The sequence below is a fragment of the Micrasema longulum genome, unplaced genomic scaffold, assembly GCF_059751315.1.
Source record: "Micrasema longulum isolate JH-2025_06_02 unplaced genomic scaffold, ASM5975131v1 h1tg003246l, whole genome shotgun sequence".
In the NCBI taxonomy this organism is placed as follows: domain Eukaryota; kingdom Metazoa; phylum Arthropoda; class Insecta; order Trichoptera; family Brachycentridae; genus Micrasema; species Micrasema longulum.
The window spans coordinates 1-21,387 of record NW_028280331.1 but is presented as its reverse complement, the minus strand read 5'-3'; the positions used below and the strand labels follow the sequence as shown (position 1 = coordinate 21,387).

The 21,387-nt window shown below is 33.7% G+C and overlaps 2 protein-coding genes across 2 annotated transcripts; one reads left to right on the top strand and one right to left on the bottom strand.

Annotated features, from left to right (window-relative positions):
* Positions 1–476: 476 nt before the first annotated feature.
* Positions 477–1,053, bottom strand: LOC148270933 (ER membrane protein complex subunit 6-like). The gene is made up of 2 exons (XM_088242026.1): positions 832–1,053; positions 477–746 (listed from the first exon to the last, which is right to left on the bottom strand). The coding sequence occupies exons 1-2, from the start codon at positions 965–967 to the stop codon at positions 538–540; spliced, it is 345 nt and encodes a 114-aa protein (XP_088098152.1). The 5' UTR covers positions 968–1,053; the 3' UTR covers positions 477–537.
* A 676-nt stretch (positions 1,054–1,729) lies between these two features.
* On the top strand, positions 1,730–20,963 carry LOC148270932 (uncharacterized; the record flags this gene model as incomplete). The annotated part of the gene is made up of 7 exons (XM_088242027.1): positions 1,730–1,908; positions 2,271–3,444; positions 9,818–9,966; positions 12,760–15,593; positions 17,056–17,186; positions 18,940–19,170; positions 20,868–20,963. Coding segments are annotated over exons 2-7 (4,537 nt in total), but the record flags the coding sequence as incomplete, so codon positions are not given.
* Between the last annotated feature and the right edge of the window lie 424 nt (positions 20,964–21,387).

The following is a 21,387-nucleotide window of genomic DNA, read 5'->3' as shown; positions in this document are numbered from 1 at the left end:
TTTCAACTCTTGTATAATGCCAGTACTCCTATATAGGTGCGAATCTTGGCACCTTCCCAAAGCTCAGAACACCAAACTTCTGAGTTTTGAGAGTAAGTGCTTGAGGAGAATATTAGGCATAAGGTGGTTCGATTTTATAACTAACATTGAAGTCCGAGAACGGACGCAGCGGTCTCCTATAACGAGTGTCTCGAGGATGCGGCGGTAGACCTAAAGAGAACCTAAACCCACATTGCCTGTTCTTTAAACCTGCGGGCTCATGCCATTCTGGAAGGCTGTCGATGAGATACTCAACAGAACAGAAATTGCTGATGCAGAGACAATATGTAATTTTAAATCTAACTATGGTCAATAATACGCATAAATACTAGTTTTACATCATTTGGTCCTGTGATACGGCCAATCAATGTTTCTAGTGAATGAATTATCTTTCTATACCACACCTCATACGAAATAAAATGCAAGCCCTTCTTACACAGAAGAATATATTATTATTATTATACATATAAAAATATACTAAGATTACATAAATTATTATTAATATACGTGAACCATTCCATAAATAAATGTCCAGAACAAAATATATGTGAACAATGCTCCCAAGAATCCATTGGTAAGTAGACTTCTTCTGGACATAAAGAACTTTTGCCAGTTGCTTCCAGCCTTCATGAGTAAAAGCGCCCACAAACTGACAACCGAGAAGAGGTAAAAGCCAAATCCGTAGAAACCAGTCAGTCCGAGCAAACCTGAACAAAAACATTCAATTTAAGATCACGAGTTGTCAAATTTGCGTCAATGAAAAAATACTCTAGAAATATGTGTCGTATGTACCTGCAGTTCCACCGGATAAGGCTGCCATTGAAGTCCTACAATACTCAACTACAGCTGCATTATTTCTCAAACCCATTTCGCTGTAGGCGAATATTTCATCTGATTTGGGAGGTTTGATTCTGTTACCGACCGCCATTTTTTTATTGGATTTATGAAACGTCAAAACGAACCTTCGCACGCTACCTACAAATGTCAAAAAATTACTGGTCAAAAATGGAAGCAATTTTGTTTTGATATACTACCGCCACCTATGCACATTACGAATAAAATATATTTTTTATTTGATAAAGTAGAAATCTATAAATTTAAAATTATTAGGAATACAATTTAAAAGCCACATTTGTAAATGTAATACAAAAATAGGAGAACATGTTCGAAATGTACTTGCACGTGAAAAATCGAACCAAAGATATGAGACATTCATATTTGTATTTCTCGATTGTCATGAATTCTGTAAAATAAAAAAAAAATAGGGCACATAACCTTACTCTTTTGTGCAATAAAAAAAAAAACAAAAGTATCTGTTACTGTATATTTGGATTTAAGAAAGGGTAATTTTGTGAAATGTTGTGTATTTTCAAACAGTTGTATAACTAAGGGTATTTCTAAAAAAATATCTGAAAGGAATGTCATTAAAATCTAAAAAGTTGGCGGGAAAGACGAATAACGGAATGTCGGTAAAACAGCTCGGTAAATGCTGATGGCCGATGAGCCGCCGTTTGTTCGTGCTTGTGTCATTGAACGTTTGAACTTAATTTTGTTTAATGTCGCGAATTGACGTCGAATTTCCTTCCCTGTTATACATTTTTTCATAAATCGACAAGTGAAACGCAGGTAAGTTTCGTTATTGCAGGCATATCTAATTATATCATCGCTAAAATCTCGCTCGAAAATTTTTGTTCTCATGGCGTGCAGTACGTACAGTGAGTGAGTGTGATTTCGTAGAAAGTTTTTAGCAATTATTTTTGCGGATACGAGAAAAGCGATAAAATATTGCGCAGATTCTCTTTCCATTGTGTTTCGGGAGTCTAAAAAAATATTGTGTTTAATTTTAAGCCTTCTCCACGGCGATATAATGTAATTTTTTTGTTCCTATTTTCGTATCCTATGGCATAACAATAGTTCATCTGATCTCCCATTTTGTTTGTCTGTCGTTTTAGGCGCGTTGTGTCTTATTTCTCGTAGATAAACAGGTGCGGTCGAGTCTGATAAATAAATTATTAGTTCAGCTGCGCAGATTTATGTTATTTATAACATTTTAATATGAAATCTTACATTTTTTTGTTCCATTTTTAGTATGAATTTGCTGTCTCGTATTTCGTCAGATTATCAATTATATTGCCTTTTATAATGCATCTCGAGTTTATTTTTAGACATTTACATATCTAATGTACACGGCCCAGTTTATAATGTCGCTATAACTTGTATTATTATTTCAGGGATTAAGTAAATCTCCACATTTTCATAAAAAAATCAACTGAAGAAAACCTATAAACATTTTAAGTGAGAATGATTTGATGTCAACCATGGCTACTGAAAATCAGAATACACCGGTTAACAATAGTGTAGACGAGTCAACTGAAAGAGAAAATATTATTTCAGATGTGTCTGATGCAACAGTCACACTTAACCGGTCAATATCTGAACCATCATTATTAGAAGATGTAAAAGACGAACCGGCGAATACAAAACGCAAAAACGTTAAAAAATCTCAGCTGGAAAGGGAGTTAGAGACAAATTTGACTTCTAAAATAACAACGTACGATAGTTCTCCATCAAATGGAATAAGCCCTCCAAATACCAGTCGTTATGGGAGAGCTAGGAAACAAAAGACCATCGCGGATTTTTATCCTACGGACATAGCTATTCACTTGAACTCAAAATCTTCAAAATCGCCTAAATCACCTTCAAAATCTCCTAACAAATCAATTAACAAGATAAAAAAGGATTCTCCGATTACATCTCCTGTCAAATCACCATGTAAAATGCAGTCCACACCCGTTAAACACATTTCGCCGCAGTTAAATACAACTCGTACACCGGTTAAAATTATCTCGCCTTGTGATGAATACACGCCTACTGTAGAAACAAAAATACTTCACACTCCGTGGAATGATAGTCCTACGAAAGCCCCTTTAAAAGTGTACGTCCGGAAAGATCTTATACAACGAAAACAGTTGGAAAAAGAAGACACCTTCTCTTTGATGATGAATATATTCTCGCCGGTAAAATCGCAACCTTTATATCCGACAGAATCTCTTCCTCAATCAGCAAGCCCCCCCAAAGAATTTAACCTATCCACCGGTGTTATGAAAAAAACCAAACAGTTTTTATATTTAAAAAAAGAAAAATCGCCCAAGGAGCATAAAGTTTACAAGGCGAGGGCGAAGAAAGTTCCGGAAAGAAAAGAACTTGATACTTCACCCAAGGTAGAGAATATCCCTCCCGTTGAAGTAAATAGTGTGATTGTGTGTGATTTGAGTGTTATTAAAGATGAAGCTAATTGCAAGTGGAAGTTAGGAGACTTAGCATGGGCCCGTGTCGGCTCTCATCCCTTCTGGCCTTGCTTGATTACGAGAGATCCGGTTTGTTCCAGATTTGTCAGAAGGAAAAGTAAGTTTCATATTGATTATTTAATTTTATTTTTTTATTTATTTATTAAATCATACAAAAAAAATTTTTTGTACTCCCAGGAGTTACAACAAACTCATTTTGGGACAGAAAAATATTTACATATAGGTATGTTAACAACAATAATATAGCAACAAATAGTAATAAAGTAACAAGTAATAATATGTACATAAAAACTGAAATAAGATAGCAAGCAAATATATGATACAAATTATACATCCGCTTGCCATCCTTTAAACAATCCATAATAAAAATTAAAAATAAAATTGTTATATTTACATATTGCAAGAAAGAAATATTTAAGGGAAAAAAGAACTTAAAACTAAATTTCACCCTCCACGTACCTCCTCAAGTAGTAATTTTTTAAATGAATACAGTTATTTATTGATCTTCTATAGGACTCCGGTAGCCTGTTGTACTCGCTAATAATTTTTTGATGCTCATTATGTATATGTTTTATTTATTTATTCTTTTACAATTTTTATATGTATATTTTTTATTAAAAAATAATGTTCCCTTACTGGGGTGTCGCGTGTCAAGGGATTGTTTATTTTTGAAATTATTAATTTTTATACACATGTGAAAAAAAACCATTTGTTTATAAGGTTGTATCGACCACTTTCATTAAATTATTGTAAGAATCCTAACCGTTTATGCGCTCTGTAGCTGCAAAATGAATTTTTATAACAGTGGTCGTATAAGTTATCCACATTTAGTTGTATTTTTTCGAAATTGTTAAAATTTACAAGTATTGTAATTAATGCACGTAATATAATATATCTTCTATGTAAGTTCAATAAAGCGGATGAACCATTTTTCAAAATGTTCAGGAGGGATAAAGAAACCTTGAAATTTCGTAAAAAAGATAAAAAATAAATTTAAATGCAGATTATTTTGTGTTGTTGATTTATATTTGAAAATCTTTTTTTTCTACTTGGCATCTGTACGAAGTTGATTGTGGCAGTCAAACTGGATGTTATGTATGGCGTATTTGCGGTATCGCCTTTACACTAATCAAATACCTCTTAAAACGCTGTATTGGATTTAGGGATATAAGCGGTATTGCTTTACTTGTTTCAAAATGCCAAAAAACATGTTTTTTCAGTTTTTTTGATGGTATATTTTTTTTAAAAATAAATATTTGCGTTCTTATGATTTACCCAAATATTTAATTTTGAGGGCCATTTTCAACGAGTTGTAAATAATTCACTATAAAAAAATGGGATCAAGTTGGGGTAGAGTGGGATCCGAACCACGGACCTTTGAGCCGCGAGTCCGAGACAATAGCCACGGGACTACAACCCGATTTTATTTTTTATTAAATCCAAAATATTTGCACTCGACAGAAAATAAGATTAAAGACAGCAAAATTGGTTCATAAAACACACAACTGTCAGATCTCGTTACGAACGGTCAACAGTTCGTCGTGCTGATGAACATTTCATCATCATCATTCCCTTTCCTTTTTGTTACATGAAGGTAAGGTGATCAGTCTTACACTTCAGGAACCAGTCCGAGGACTATGTAATATTCCAGTGTGAAAACACCCTTTTAAATAAATATTTTATATCAACCATGTCGGAAATTGAACCCGAGACCTTTTGCATTGTAAGCAAATGCGCTGACCATTACACTACAAGACCAACGAACATTTAATAAATTAACAATATTTTGAGTTTGTCCAAATTTTTGTAGACAAGGACTGGATTCAACTCCCTGGGGAGCTGTTTATATTAACATATTACAATAGAGATGAAGAACATTTAAGAGAAGGTAATATAGAAGTCCAGGCATCTACAGGGCTTATGACCTGTCAATGTCTACAAAAATTTGGACAAACTCAAAATATTGTTGATAAATTACCTGGTCCATGAAGAAGTATAGAAATTGACAAAAATAATATTTTCAGGCGTTGCCTAGTATGTAGGTGAAATAATTCAATTAGATGAATCTCACCCGCATAAATAAAGGTTTTAGCTCTTTAACTTCACAAACATCAACAGATGAAAGAATTGAAGGAATATAGATGTTCAAATATAGGCAGAATGGTGAATGTTACACAGTGTGTAAAGTGGCCACTTAAACCAGCCATTGACAGGTCATAAGCCCTGTAGATGCCTGGACTTCTATATTACCTTCTCCTAAATGTTCTTCATCTCTGTTGTAATATGTTAATTTAATAGATTGTTTATAAACCGAACCTTAATTATTATTTTTTATTCATTTTTTTTTTTGCACCACAACAGGTCAGGAGGCCCAATTACAGTGGTGAATACCCAGGCTTGAGAAAAATCACATTAAGTTTTTGTGTTCTCACCGGGATTCGAACCCGGAACCTTCCGTGCGTGAGTCAAGTGTCTTGACCGCTACACCACGGAGGCCGCCTAATATTATTGTAATATTAGACTAATATACATATATTTTATTATAAAATTGGATGGTTTGGATGTGAGACTGAGGTATCCTCTTAAGTATAGTTTTTATTAGTATTATTATTGAATAAGCAAAAAAAAAATAATAGTAAGTGTATTATTTTTATTTCCATGCAATGTCAGATAAATAAATCAAAATTCAGATTTGTGTCGTGATTTGTATGTTTTTTTTGTCGATTGTGTATAAATGACTATCTGTTATTGCTGTGTTTTGGATTTTAATTACAATACTCGACCATTTTTAACTATTTAAAAAAAATAACAATCACAGAAAAATAATGCAACAATATTCCAAATGGCAATATGTAAAGTATGAAAATATTCAAGATCGCTGGTAGGTCAATGACATTAGGCTTGTTTTTATGTTGTTTGTATGCTACATACTAACTTATACATGTATAATCTTTGTCTAATATAACGCGGAGTAAAATATATTTGAATGGTAATATGGTATTTATACATTTAAAATTTTTTTAAATAAGCAAAAAATTGCAATTAAATATGCTGATAAATTTTCTAAATAGGTTCAAAATATGCTTATTTTGAATTATCCGAAAACAATATGTTACGCGCCCCGTGGGACAAACGGCACGTATAACATTTTGGCGCCAAACTTGTACGCAATGTTTATTAGAAGCGCGGTCGACGGTCATAACGCGTGACGTCAAAAGGACGTGGTGTTAACTGCGAGCCGTTTTGTATGTGCTCGTTTTTAAACCCGAAAATTATAATTGAAAACCTGTTTTGAATACATTGATAGTTATATCATTAGAATTGTAAAAAGTCGCTTTTAACATGTATTATATTTTCAACGTTATTCCCGACTTGTGAAAATACCCTGTTAATAAATAATGAATATTCACATATCGCTAATGAATTAAGTGGAGAACGAAAGAAATGATTAAATAAAAATGTGTCAAAACTTCTGTCAGTGTCAAATACGGCATCAGTGCCGAAGATAACAGATCGTAATGCATTTAACCAGTAAAAATCGGGTGATTATCATTTTATCGTTATTTAAACGACTCTTAACACTACAAATTTTTATAATCGTCCTTTATACAAAATATTATAGTCCTTAAAATATAGCTTGATTTGAATGACAGTTGTCAGCAAAAGTGACGACATAACTTTGTAGTAACGTCTAAGGAGTGATTTATATTGACACGAAAAATCATTTGTATCTAGTATGTTAATTTATTTTTTTAATACAATGCTTGATATATAAATCAACATAAATATATAAAATCAGCTTTAAAACTAAAAAAATAAAAAATAAGCCTAACTATTAACGATGTTCTTACAAGGTTACATCATTTTGCAAAAACGCTAGGGATGGGACAAATTGATCGAATAAATAATTTAAAAAAAATTATAAATGTCTTATTTTTTGGTGAATAATTGTATTAAACACACTAAAATAGGCTTGTTTTTGCGTATTTATATAAATTCTGGGAAACATAGTTTGAAAAAAACTGATAAAATCGATTTGATCGGTACATGATCAGTGATCAGTAATTTCCCATCACTATTGACATTAGTTTGGCAGCTGTCAGCTTAATCAAGCTATATTTTAAGGAATATAGTTATAAATGGTATAAAGCTCACTAATGGATGTTTATAAAACCGGCCCTTAACCAACAATGATGTATGTATGAAACCAGAGATTAAAAAATGATAATCCAATGAGGAGAGTACCAGTCTCTAAACTCATGGTACAAGGGTTTTAAATTATTGTACAATGAAGTCTGTAAAAGTAAATTATCTTCCATTCGGGTAATTTTTCTATGCATGTCGATTTGGCGAAGTTCGGTATTTTGACTATTTGGCATATCATCATCATCATAAGCTCTATAGCCCTGGGCGGGTCTTCGTGATCCTTGTTAATCACAAATATTTGCAAATAACTGTTAGTATTAATCTATTTTAAAATGCTATATTTTACTTATAACATTATAACTTAACTCTACTTCTTGAATGTAAATTTATTTTTTACCTAATATATAAAAGGTGCTAAGTGTCATTTATTTGAATAAAATAAAAATATTTTAAAAAATGACATGTTACAGCTTTATGTAAAATTTACAGAATGTGTTACGCATGTCACAGTTTAACCAAATTAGACCAACTGCGCATCTAAGGTCATCGAAAGACTCAACTCAATTTTACTCTACTCGAAGTAATAAAAATAGTTAGCCTCAAAATATTTATAATCAATATATTTTTAATTTGATCTTGATCAATTTTGATGTTTTATGTGATGTCAATCAAATGTTTTTATTATTATTAGTTCTTATGAAATAATTAAATAAAACATAAATAAAAGCGGATTGTCATTCTGAGGCTAGCTAGTGTCACAATAAGAGGTCCGAGGTTCGAACCTCACTCTACCATAACTTGGTTCCCGTTTTCTAATAACGAGCAATTTGTTTGAAATTTGTTGACGATTTACTCCAAAGTTGTAATATTTTGGTTAATTATAATAACGCAAATTGTAAATATAAAATTAAATTGACATTTTGTGGATTAAGTCTGGGAGTTCGCACATCCCTTAAGCCCGTATTACACTTGTCAGAAAATGGTACAAGATCGTGTGCAAGATTTGACCCAATGAAACTGCCCGTTAGCTATTATGGCGCTGATGACATTTACATTTTTTTGTACACCATTTTGTGAAAAGGACCTAAATTATATTGTGGTATTTGTTACAATCAATATAGTGTAAAGTTTCCGCAAACCAAGTTTTGTAAAATTTCCATTAAAAATGGAATTTTTCAATAAAAAAATATAAAAGTGCTATCTATGAATAATTAGTTTCATATTTTCCTTTAGAATCACCTTAATCAGACGTTTCCCAGGAGAACTAAAATAAACACTTTTTTTCATTGATTGTAACGTAATGTAATATTGTCCTTTTAATGGCCAGTATTTTTTGTGGCATTTGCTCATTTGACTGTTAAAATATGAGGAGAATACTGTAGCATAATAATTACTGTAGTGTTTTCACACAATTTTCAGTCTCAGAAACTGTTCCGTTTAAAATTGCCTCTGGTTCAATCGACTGTCCTGAACTACTATGCAAACTTTCTATCAATGTTCCTTCCAAAGTTTAAAGAAATAACCCTCTTCTTCACGCACCTCTTGTTTCATCTAATTATAGGCAAAATTCATATTTATGGTGAACTTTTAATAATTTTAATGCAATAATTAAATCATTTGACATAGATTTACTTGCATATAATCTTAATGACCTACGGCGTTTGCTTTCAAAATAATTCGTAGTATTTTTTCTTTTCTTTTGAATTTACATTAAATCACCATTCATTTTATGTTCGAGAATCTTTTTTAACTTACTGTGATGCTACTTGTGAAAACCGGTAATTGGCTTATTTGTTTTGTTATATATATATAAAACAATTATAGCTGTTGGTTATCCAAATAAAATAAATTAAAACAGAACAAAATGGCCCAAGATTTCATTCTCTGACTCGTGCTTTGGTATCACGAAAAAACCGTATTTTAAATAATTAAAAATAAAGACGGCAATCTTTACCATTGTTCTGAAATGAGTTAGACATTGTGATGGACAGAGAAACAAAAATACTGTTAACAACTGAATAGGTTTCTGAGCATAAATGGCCGTATCCCATACATTTTGACTCAATGTTTTTAGTTTCGTAACTACAACGGCAGTCTCCTTTACGTTACAGAACAAAAACCAAAAAACACTAAAATTATCTGTTAATTTCAAACAAGTCAATAATTCATAACTAAAATAATAAATTATTCTCGCAGTCTGGGAAAAGTACTAAAAAAACATTTATTGCGTATTACTCCAAACGGAAAAAGTTGAGAATGCCGTCTTTGTTTTAACGTGCCTTAATAGTTTTCAGTAAACTTTAATATAGCGTGAAACGTTTCAGTTCACGGTCGATCACTAGTTCCTGTGGAGATGTTGCACGTTACATTCTTCGCTGACTGCGGCAGGAGAAGTTGGTTGCTTTCTAACTTCCTGATGAAATTTGAAGGCCTGGACCATTTCAACACAACCAAAATAGAATTGACGTCGGAAGTAAGTTTTCTTACTTTATTTATTTTATTTTTATTTATTTGTACATTTTATCATAATTACAATTTTTTATTCACTTTGCCCAGCTAACAAGGGTACATACCCCGTTCCAAGCTAGGCAATTACATTTTAATACATTAAATGGTTTACAAGTTAATAGAAAGCACAGACCAATAAAATATAAACTTACTCGTATACACATTTTGATACATATACATACACACATACACATACACACATATATACATATACATACATACACATATATACAGGGTGGTCTTTAAACCCTGTCACATCCAAAACCACGATGATCAGTATGAGCAAGAAGACATATTGGTACATCAAAATAAAATTTTAGAACAAAAAATTTTTTTTAAAAATGCATTAAAAAAAACAAATGGTTCTTTACTTCTGCAGAGGAGAAATGAGAAGGGGAGAGGGGGGAGTCTGATACACGGCCAACCAGGCGGCCGCGCCCCCTTCGCTTCTCCCCTGCAGAAGTAAGAAACCAATTGTTTTTTTAAAAATATTTTATTTAAAAAATTTTCTTCATTCTATATATTTTTTTAAATATGCTAATATGTCTTCTTGCCCATACTGATGGTTTCGGATGTGACAGGGTTTAAAGAACACCCTGTATATATACATATACACACACATATACATACATACATACACACACACACACACACACACACACACACATGTACATACACCCATGCGCATACACATACATATATTCATAAAACATAGACAATTTATTTAATATATAATGCGAAACTTCATGATTGCCGTTTGTACATATATTTTTAAAAAAATATTCCTTTTTTTATATTTTATTTTTAACATTTAGTAAGCATCTCCAATCCACGGCATGCATCAGTCTTTCTGACTCCCTACGACCAATGTCACGAAAGAGCGAGGTCAACACCTTCCGCAACTTGGCAACACTGATTCTGGCGAAAAGTTATAAACCTTCTTGCCAACGCAATAGTCTTGTACAGATTGCTACAGATCTTTTAATAGTTATGAAACACTTTATGGAGAAGGTAATATGGAAGTCTAGACATTTATTACGGCTTATGACCTCTCATTGGCTGTGATCAATAACCGGTTGTATCTCTCTCTCACCATAGTCATATTAAAATCTCACCTATTTGTTTTTTTTAAATATTAGTTTGGTTATTTTACTAATTTGATTCTTTAGTACAGTGATATCAGTGTCTCAAAATTCTGTAAAAACTGGTTTGACCAGGGTGCCGTAGGAACATGAATATTTTTTGCAGCCCTAGTAAATGAAAGAGTGCTGTTTATGAACTTTTTATTTATTATAATTAAAAAGCAAAAACAAATATTTATTTTCGTTGGTGACTTTTTTTGCTGAATTGAAATAGCTAAATCTTCAATTAAAGGTTGGTATTTCGTACATTTTAAACTCAAGAAAGCGTTACAAACTTCATCAGTCAGTCGGTTTCTTTGACTTGTTTTAATATTATTCAACTCCGAGAATTTTGTGAGCGAAGCCATTGATAGATTTTTAGTGAACTGTCACCCAAAATATATTGATGTGTCACCACTGACGCGCATGTCATAAGTTTCCCGCTACGGCTTTAGGAGGTTCAGTTCAAAAACAAAAATGAAATATTTTTCGAAAAATGCTAAAAAATTGTTTTAGTTCTATTACTTAACAATAATAAGGTTTTTTTTTATTTTATATATTTTTTATTTTCTTTTATTCAGGAAACATACAGTACGGTTACATAGTTTTATATTTTACACAGTTAGACTTAACTCTAATGGACCAGTGAAGTTTCCATATTATATAATAATTATATGTAAGGTTACCAATGAAAGTACAAAATAGAGAAGGAAAAAAAAACAGAAATGGAAGTTTTTTAAAAATTAAAAATAATGTAAAAAAAGTTATTTAAAAGTTTGTAATTAGTATTTACAAATAGAAATAGTATTAAAAATGAATATTTTTTTTTGTAAAAGTAATTAAAAGGGAAGAATTAAAATCAAGAGTGAAAAACATGCTCAGACATAAAAAAAAAACTTTTTAAAAAGAAACATTTTCAAAAAGGAAAAACATAAATATACACATACATATTTTGTGGGATTCTAAGAAACGATGAGAAGAATCTTTAAATTAAATAATATAAGACAATAAATTTAAGTCAATTTAAAAAACATCTTCAAAATTAATGACACATTAAAGTAAGAGCAGGAATATATTGATTTTATTTACATATACAATATAAGTAATTAAAAGTAGTTTAAAAGTAAAAAACGTGTCAATGCAGCAGAGAAAAATGAAAGAATAACAGGTTAATCTTTAAAATTTGAAAAAGCAATATAAGGAGAAGATTTTAAACCAAAGGTAGTTGATAAAATTTCACTAAAGCGATTTCAGCAGTAATACGAATTTCAGTAGAGAAATTTGATTAAAAATAACAATATTGATGTATGTAATGTGAGGTGTCAAAGAAATATGGATGTTCAATCATGGTGAATGTTCATAGGAAAATAGATAACATCACAAACTGCGTAAAGTAGAACCAGCCAACGGCAGATCATAACCCCTGTAAATGCCTCGACTTTCATATTATTTTTTCATAGATGTTTTCCATCTGTGTTGAAATGTCCGCCCAAAAATATTTTCCCAGTGTCTTCTAATCAAGTCGATTTCTTCTTGAACGGGGATGACACTTCTAAGCGGTCTGTAAAATCTTTTTTGTTTTTGATGATAATATTACCTTTTTTATTACCTTTTTTATTACCTTTTTTTTATTTCAGATGAAAAAAAAGGATCCGAAGTATTGTGCCGCTTTCAATGTCACTGAAAACAAAAAATCAAAATGGCTTACCGGAGTATCCGAGGCCGAAATGCTCCTTCGCAGGCCCTTGGAGACCAGAGAACAGTTCTTTATCACCATGTTTCTTCAAACTAATTACATATCTAAAAAGATAGAAAAGAAACCGAAAGTAAAAAAAGAAAAGAATCCGGAAATATCTTTAAGCGAATCTTTGTTTGACACCCTATTCGGCGACAATGTTGAAGAGGCAGTTATTATAAAAGACGAAAAACTTACTAAACCAATTAATGAAAATTCTGATATAGTTAATCTCGTTGATAATTGCTTAAATAATATAGCGGAAAAAAGTGGCATTTCAAAGATTAAAACTCAGTCTCATATGGATCGGTGGCTTCTAAAGGCTAAACAACCGACCAAGAAAGAAACGGAAAATTCAAATGTAAAACCCGCAGTATCTCCTGTAAAGAAAATGAAAGAAACCAGAGTTTTGAAAACGCCTCCCTCTTCCAAGGTTGTTGCAGAAAACGCAAACACTGATTTAACTCCTAGCATACTGAATGGCACACCTGAAAATGAAGAATGTCCTCTACTCAGGTCTGCTAAAACTAAGTCCCTGTCTTTGAACAGAATTAAAGGAAACCGTGACAATGAATCTCATATTCCACTTAAGAAAAGAAAACTCTCTCCGGAAATTTTAACACCGAAAAAGAACTCCCCTGACAATACTTTGTCAGTACAGGAAACCATTCCCGCTGAAATAAAAGTGGAGGAATCAGGCCTCAGTACAGATGTTGAGATGATAGATGTAAGTTTTAAATCTAATGTTAGCATTGTAAAAAATGACAAGGGTGATAATTGCTCCACAAGTGAAGTGCCAGTATCAGAACCCAGTATCAAATCCACAGTTACAGTACAAGAAATTGTCAAGGAGCCCAATACGACGCCTCCTCGCACAGCGACATTGAGAAAGCGTAAATCCAATGTCACTCCTCTTCCCGAAGTTCCGACTAGATCAGAAATGCTCGTAGTGAAAAGTGAAACAGATGAATCAATCGATAAAGCCATAATATCCCAGGCTGTAAAAGTGCATTCAAAATATGAAGATCCAGATTTCCAAGAATTCCTGGAATTCAAAAGAGACGCTCTTCTAGATGAAAACCCCGATCTCACAGAAGACTATATACTTTCCTATCTTTACAAGACTTGGCAATATGGAGAGAGTCTCAAAACTGATGATGCGAAGAACACGAATGATTTTTATTTAGTTAAAGGAATGGGAGATGAAGCTCCAACTTCCGAACCGAAGAAGCAAAGAAAGAGAAACAAGGAGGTTTCCGATGATGTAACATCTAGTCCCTCAGTAGTCAGAGAGAAATCTTCCAGGAAAAAGTTGGCAACATCTAACTTCGCCGAAGATGATTCAGATCTTTCCGATATTGAAGATACCATTAAGGCAAGTACCATTTTGAAATTGTTACCCACACAGGCTTCAAAAGTGGAAGAAAAGTCAATAGAAACTAAAAATGAACCCCTAAAAACTACTAAAAAATTGAGTAAGGCAGCCGAAAAGGAGAGTAAAACTCTTATAGATGGTAAAACAGATGCGTCGGTAACTCATCAAGAGGTAGAACAGTCTGATGATGTAGAAGAACCATTTGATTATTACATGTCATCCCTTTCTGTTACAAAGCCGAGTATTTTTAAAGGCTTATTCAAGGAAAAGGTCTGCGAAATTTGCGAAAAGCCGAGCGGGTTACTCAAGTGCAAAGGACCTTGCGGTGGAATGTTTCATTTGGATTGTGTCAAGAAACAGCTGGAGCCGTCGTCCACAGAAAACGAAGAAGAAAAACGTTCCAAAAAGAGGAAGAAACGAGGACGTAAATCATACAAGAAAAATAAAATTGACGTCAATGGCGATAACGACGATAATGACGTAAGCAAGGTGATGTCAGATTGCGATAGTGGGGATGATAGTCAAATTGACGAATCAATATCCGAATCTATTGTCAATCAAAATAGCGAAGACAAAAGTGATTTGGCAATGGTGATCCAACCACATATGAATGGAGAAATTGAAATATCCCCTACAAAAAGAAGTCCACGAAGTAAACATAGAGTCAAACATTCCCCTAAAAAAAGCGACGAAAGTAATTTGCCTCTGTCTTTTGTCGCAAACGCCGAGGACTTCGAATCGCAGTTAGAGAAAAAAATGCAAGAAATGATGCAGACAGAAATCTTGCGGGATATTGATATGTCGTCGGCGTCCTCCACAGATGGAGACGCCGATTGGGGCAGTGTGAGGGCGGGAGAGTGCGTAATTGTCGATGTAACGGAGCGAAAACATAAACACGGAAACGCACCGGAAAACAATATCACGACAGAACCTCAAGTCGACACGTTCAAATGTAACGACTGCCAGAGGTACGACATTCCTCCGTGTTTCATTTGCCGATCCATCACTTGTCCAAAAACAGAAATGGAAGAGCGTCAAAAATGCAGCGTTCCTCACTGCAATAAATTCTACCACGTAGCTTGCTTGAGGATATGGCCGCAGACCAAATACAGCACCGGGGGACCCTCCAAACACCAGAAGAAGTCTCAACCTCACGTTGAGGCGGTCAGCTGTCCACGCCACGTCTGCCACACTTGTGTCTCGGACGATCCGAGAGGCTGCAGGACCAGATTCTCAGGAGACAAGCTGGTTCGCTGTGTGAAGTGTCCGGCCACGTATCACTCGTTCACGCAATGCGTTCCCGCCGGAACGAAAGTCATCACAGCTGCCACGATTGTGTGCCCGAGGCATTGTGATTCCAAGTGAGTATAAATAGTTTTTTTTTACTTTGTTCTTCCTTTCCCTTCTGTGCTGCAGAACAGCGTTAATTCATTATAATATTAAACTGCATGTCATTTTAATTACCCACTAAGTCTAGAACCTTTCGGTGGGACCATTTTTTTCAGCTTCGTTTTACTCACATGCACATAAAATACTTTAATTAATTAAAATTTACCATAAGGTACAAAGGTGGTATTTTTTCATTTCAACATCTTCCATTTTAACCCCCTCTCCCCGGTGATGTGTAGCTAGTACACATTGCGTCTAATAACTATAATATCTTTATAAATATAATAAATATTGGGTTTAGATTTTCAGTATTCCTCCATTACACATTTACGTATCGACTGAAATAATTTGCTATTAAATAATAAGTACTTATTAGGCACAAAAAAGCATTTTATCGGAAATCGGGGATAAATTACAAATATCATCAAAAGTATACTCACAGTGTACCATTAACGCCTGGCGTTACACGTCCACTACATGTCCAGTCACGTAGTCCAGTACTAGCTACTTAGTAGCTCTCGGGAAGTTGGCGCGGGTGCACGTTTCGCCCGAGTCGTTAGCGATACCCAATGGTTTTACCCAATGGACGCTGTGCGTTGTAGAGCGCGTTGACACTGGTAAACGGTCGACCGGCATGATGATTGAAGGCGGCAGTAGACTATCCGGAATCTCAAAGGACCAAATGTAACCGACCCGTTACAGGGGGGGATGGCAGCTTCGTCTCCCTGGTTCCACTCAATCAGCTGGCGTAAATGGGGAGCCTGAGCCCGGCGCACCGAGAAAGCACTGACCGCTAAGTCAACCTCAGTAGCCCTGAAAGGGCTTTCCAACGGGTCCTGTTGGTGCAAAGAGGCGAACGCAGTCAGGGCAGTCACGGCGGAAGCCAGCAGCGAAGCACAAAGTCCAGCGGGAAGCGGAGGGCGCGGAGGCGGAGAGTAATACACAATCAACTGCCTTGAGCGAAGTGAACGTTTATTTCAAAGTCTACACATTATAAAGCGCCCGCGGCGCACTGCCCGACGCCCGAGCGCGCGGCCGCCGCCGTGTACGTGAGCCGTACGGGCGACCATTCGCCAGGCCTCGTTGTCCGCCCACTCGCGGGTTTAGTCGACAGTATGCCAGTATGCACACACATAAAAATAAACATATACAAAATTATAAATTCAACATAAAACTATTCAATCTTTTGCTATTCTATATTTTCCTCGGTATAGCCAAGGCCGAACCCGAAAGTGGATCAAATCGCCTTTATTATGGATTCAGCCCTTGGCTTTCATATATACCGAGGACCTATACTATTAAATATTAGTTATAAATTAAAGTCAAACACAAACAATTTATATAATATTCAATGCGGCTTCCATCGCTCCAGCGCGCCCGGAACAATTAGAATTATTCCCAATTTATGAAAATACCCTATTATTATGATTTCAGATTGAGTAAAATACCATATCATGTGAATACATCGTGGTGCTTCATATGTGCAAAGGGTGGATCCCTGATCTGCTGTGAAACTTGTCCAACGTCATTCCACGCGGAGTGCCTTAAAATATCACCCCCAGAAGGTATGTATTTATTTATTTATAATATGTAAATATTTTGTTTATATTGTCAATACGAAACTTCTTGCATGGTAGGCAAACGCGCTGACCATTCCACCACGAGGCCGACAAAAATTATTAGTAATGAAGTAATATCATTTTGTAATTGCAAAAACATAAACACAAGATTTTAACTTGATCATGTTGGTTCAAGATCCTTCAATCTCCTAACTAAGGAATTGCAAAATATTAAATCACTTGTACAGTTTAAAGTAGGTTTGAGGTTTTAGATTAGCATGGAAGGAACAGATAGACACCTTCTTTAAAAAAAAATTATACTGCAAATAAATCATGTTTTCGTAACATCAGCATATGTTAATATTGTTTTTCTTTTCTTTTTCTTTTCATGGTCATGTCATACTATATTTATATGCTATAAACTTATTAATAATTAGAAAAGGAATGGCCCACGCTCAGACGCTGAAGTCTTTGTGGGCATTTTTTCCAATTTATGTTATAGCTTAATTTTAATATGTATTTTTCTAAAGTGTATTTTTGTAATTATTTTATTTATTTATTTAATTTTACAATACGTCCAAGGGGCATTTACAAAAAACATACAGGTAAGTACAAACATAGTAAGTAAAAATTTAAAAGATAAACAACGCTTTTTGTATACATGTAGAAACAATAAAAAGCATACTGCTATGCAAAATAAAAAGTGAAACTTTACATAGTAAAAAAGAAAAAATATATATATGGATATAAGAAAAGTAATTGAATTAAAACGCAAATTGTAAATAACTTGTAAGGAATTTAAACAAAAAATATATACATTTACATAAACTTATACGTATAAAAAAAATGGTATTTACAAATTATTGTTAAAAACAAATAATAAAAATTAGTTAACAGTAAGTATATATAAGATAATAACATAATATCTAGTACACAAAAATATTTGATTCATTAATTTCAGAAAAAGATAATAATAAATAATAATGCACATCAAAAACAGAGAAAAAATTGTATGAAAAAGAAAGTTTTATTACGATATTAATAATTAGTTTCAAACAGTGCATTTAAGAACGTTTTAAAATGGATAATTGTCGTATTAAAAATGTCTATTTCACAAGTAAATTTGTTGGCTAAGGAATGTAAACGCGGAATCGGAGAGTGTCGCGCATAGTCAGTAGCTACGTATGTACTCGTAGTTGCAAACAACTCCGTACTTCTGGTGACTCGATTAGGCATTTTGAAGTTAATGAGATTCAGAAGTTCACAACAATCGAGCTCCGAATTTAAAATTTAAAATAAAAAAAATATATATCTATGTAAATATATGTATGGAATAAAAATTGCAGTACATTCTAGTTAGTAAAACACCTATTAGGTATCATGAACATGACACGTTTGTAGTGCTCAATTGAGCACTGTAAATAAATGTGTGCGGTGATGTGTGTGTGCACATTTTAAAATGTGTGATTTTCCATTGCTACTACCGAACTTTATAAATTTAAATATCCCAGCAAGAAACCTTGTACAAAAGTGACTTTTTCATACTGAAAATTATAGAACCTTATTGAGGTGTCTTCTTTCATGCGATCACTGAACAGGATTCAACTATAAACATCTCTCTCCCACTACCATCTCCACCTAGTGCAATTTTGCTTCGTCTTATATTCACGTACTTTTTCCTTCTATATGTATAATGTGTATCGCCCTAAAAAACGTCCACTGGGCCTATATATAAAAAATTATAATTATTTCATTCCAGGCGGTTATATCTGCGAGGACTGCGAAACGGGGCGACTGCCCCTGTACGGGGAGCTCGTGTGGGTGAAGCTGGGCCACTACCGCTGGTGGCCGGCGCTGGTGCTGCACCCTTCCGAGGTGCCCCCCAATATTGCCAGCATGCCGCACGCCCCCAACCAGTTTGCCGTCCGCTTCTTCGGCGACTACGATCACTACTGGGTCAGCAGCGGGAGGGTCTTCCCCTATCAGGAAGGTCGGTCTTCGTAATTTCTATTATTAATAAATGAAGGGCAGGCTACTGTCAGCGGATATGCCCTTTTCTTTCTGGGGGGCGATAACAAACACTATCTTCATCTGCAAATATTGAGTATGGTATAAATGGTACATCCAGGGTATACTTACGTTATTTACTATATCTACTTCAATATGTTTAGCATACATTCGCCTGAGAGATCTCATTTTGACAGCATTTAACTTATTTTCATTCTTGTTTTTCCAACTCTATATTTCGCTTAATTTCATAAGGGTCGGCACCGGGACTCTATTGTGAACTGCTAATACCCTCCTGCGATAAATGTTTTTAACAAATTAAAAATACATAATAAATATATAACGCAAGAAAAATATATAACGCAAAAAAAATATAAAATCTGAGACAATCCTTATAGGCCCTGAGCCCTGGTTGTCCAAATGTGCTCCTCGTAACGAGCTTCGGTCATGGGCCAAGAAGCAGAGCGTAATGCTTTGGAAAAAAGTACCTGGTCAGCATTTAAGGTGCTAAAAAAAATTTAACTGCTGTTTTAAAACAGGTTACTCTTCTGAAACACCTAAAACAGTTAAATTAAATTAAAATGATAAAAATCGCCGAGCACGCCGAACAAGTTTGTCCTTAGCAGCTGCCATAGACAAAGTACACAATGAATTCAGCAGAAAATTTTAGCACTTCAGAGGCATGTATAACAACATGCCCCTGAAGTATGCTAAAACAAATAAAAACAACCAACAAAAATTTGACAATCGGACTCTCCGAATCTGTGAAATTAAAAACTTCCCGTTATTTTTCTGAACACACATTGTATTCATGGTCATTAGCACAATGTATGTTTAAAGGGTTCGTAAAGTTAATAAACATGTTTTCAAATTACGGCTATTATTTATTTGATAAAAACATATTATACATAAGACCTTACAGTGCACGCACATCTCAAACGTCATATAATCTGACTCATGATCTCGAGAAAACTATTTTCTATCGTAATATTTATTTAATTTTACAATACGCCCATGGGGCATTTACAAAAAATATACAGGTAAGTACAAAATATAGTGCGTAAAAATTTAAAAGATAAACAATGCTTTTTTGTATACATTTAGAAACAATAAGAAGCATACTGCCATGCAAAATAAAAAGTGAAACTTTACATAGTAAAAAAAAAAAAAAAAAATTAAATGGATATAATAAAAGTAATTGAATTAAAAAGCAAATTGTAAATGACTTGTAAAGAATTCAAACAAAAAATAAATACATTTTCATATACTTATAAGTATAAAAAAACGGTATCAACAAATTATTGTTAAAAACAAATAATGAAAATTACTTAACAGTAAGTATATATGTAAAAATAATATAATATACGGTACACAAAAATATTTGATAAATTAATATCAGAAAGAGATAAGATAATAATAATACACATCAAAAACAGAGAAAGAATTGTATGAAAAAGAAAGTTTTATTACGACATTAATAATTTGTTTCAAACAGTGCATTTAAGTGTTAAAGGCAACGCAATCTTTTCTGAATCTGAGATGCAGCTAGTTAGGGAATAACATGTCTATGTATTGTATGTAAGTGATGACCAGATTATATTTTGTTATATTTTACTTGTAGGTGATACTGATCTGTATGTAAGCGATGACTAGATTATATTTTGTTATATTTGCTTGTAGGTGATACTGGACACGCCTCTAGTAAGAAGTCAGCTGTGGACAACACATTCCTAACAGCAGTGAAACAAGCGCAGAAAGCCTATGACATCATCCAAAGTAAGTTTAAAAGAAACTTCTCTATTTATTATAAGAAGGATATGCGATGCCAAACAACCTTGATGAATAAATATTCCAACGTTGTTTTTCTGTCACTCTCTCGCAATTGCCTCCCCGATACTGGGCGAAAAAGACAAATGCACTACGGGAGTGATTATGCCTAACTAAAATGGACAAACTAGACTTTTCGTTGTCCCGTTGTACGCACCTCAAAACTGAACTGATTTTTTTGTTTTTTTAAAGGGTATTTGAATTATATTTTCTGTGTTGGTACCTTTTGAGTTTTTCAAAAATAGTTTTATTTGTATACCGTACGTCCAAAGACAGCAGATAAAAATGGACGCTTTTAAGGGTTTTTGGATGGTTCTAATTCGCATAGTAAATAATTTATTTAAAAAAATAAAAATATACCACATAGGGCACA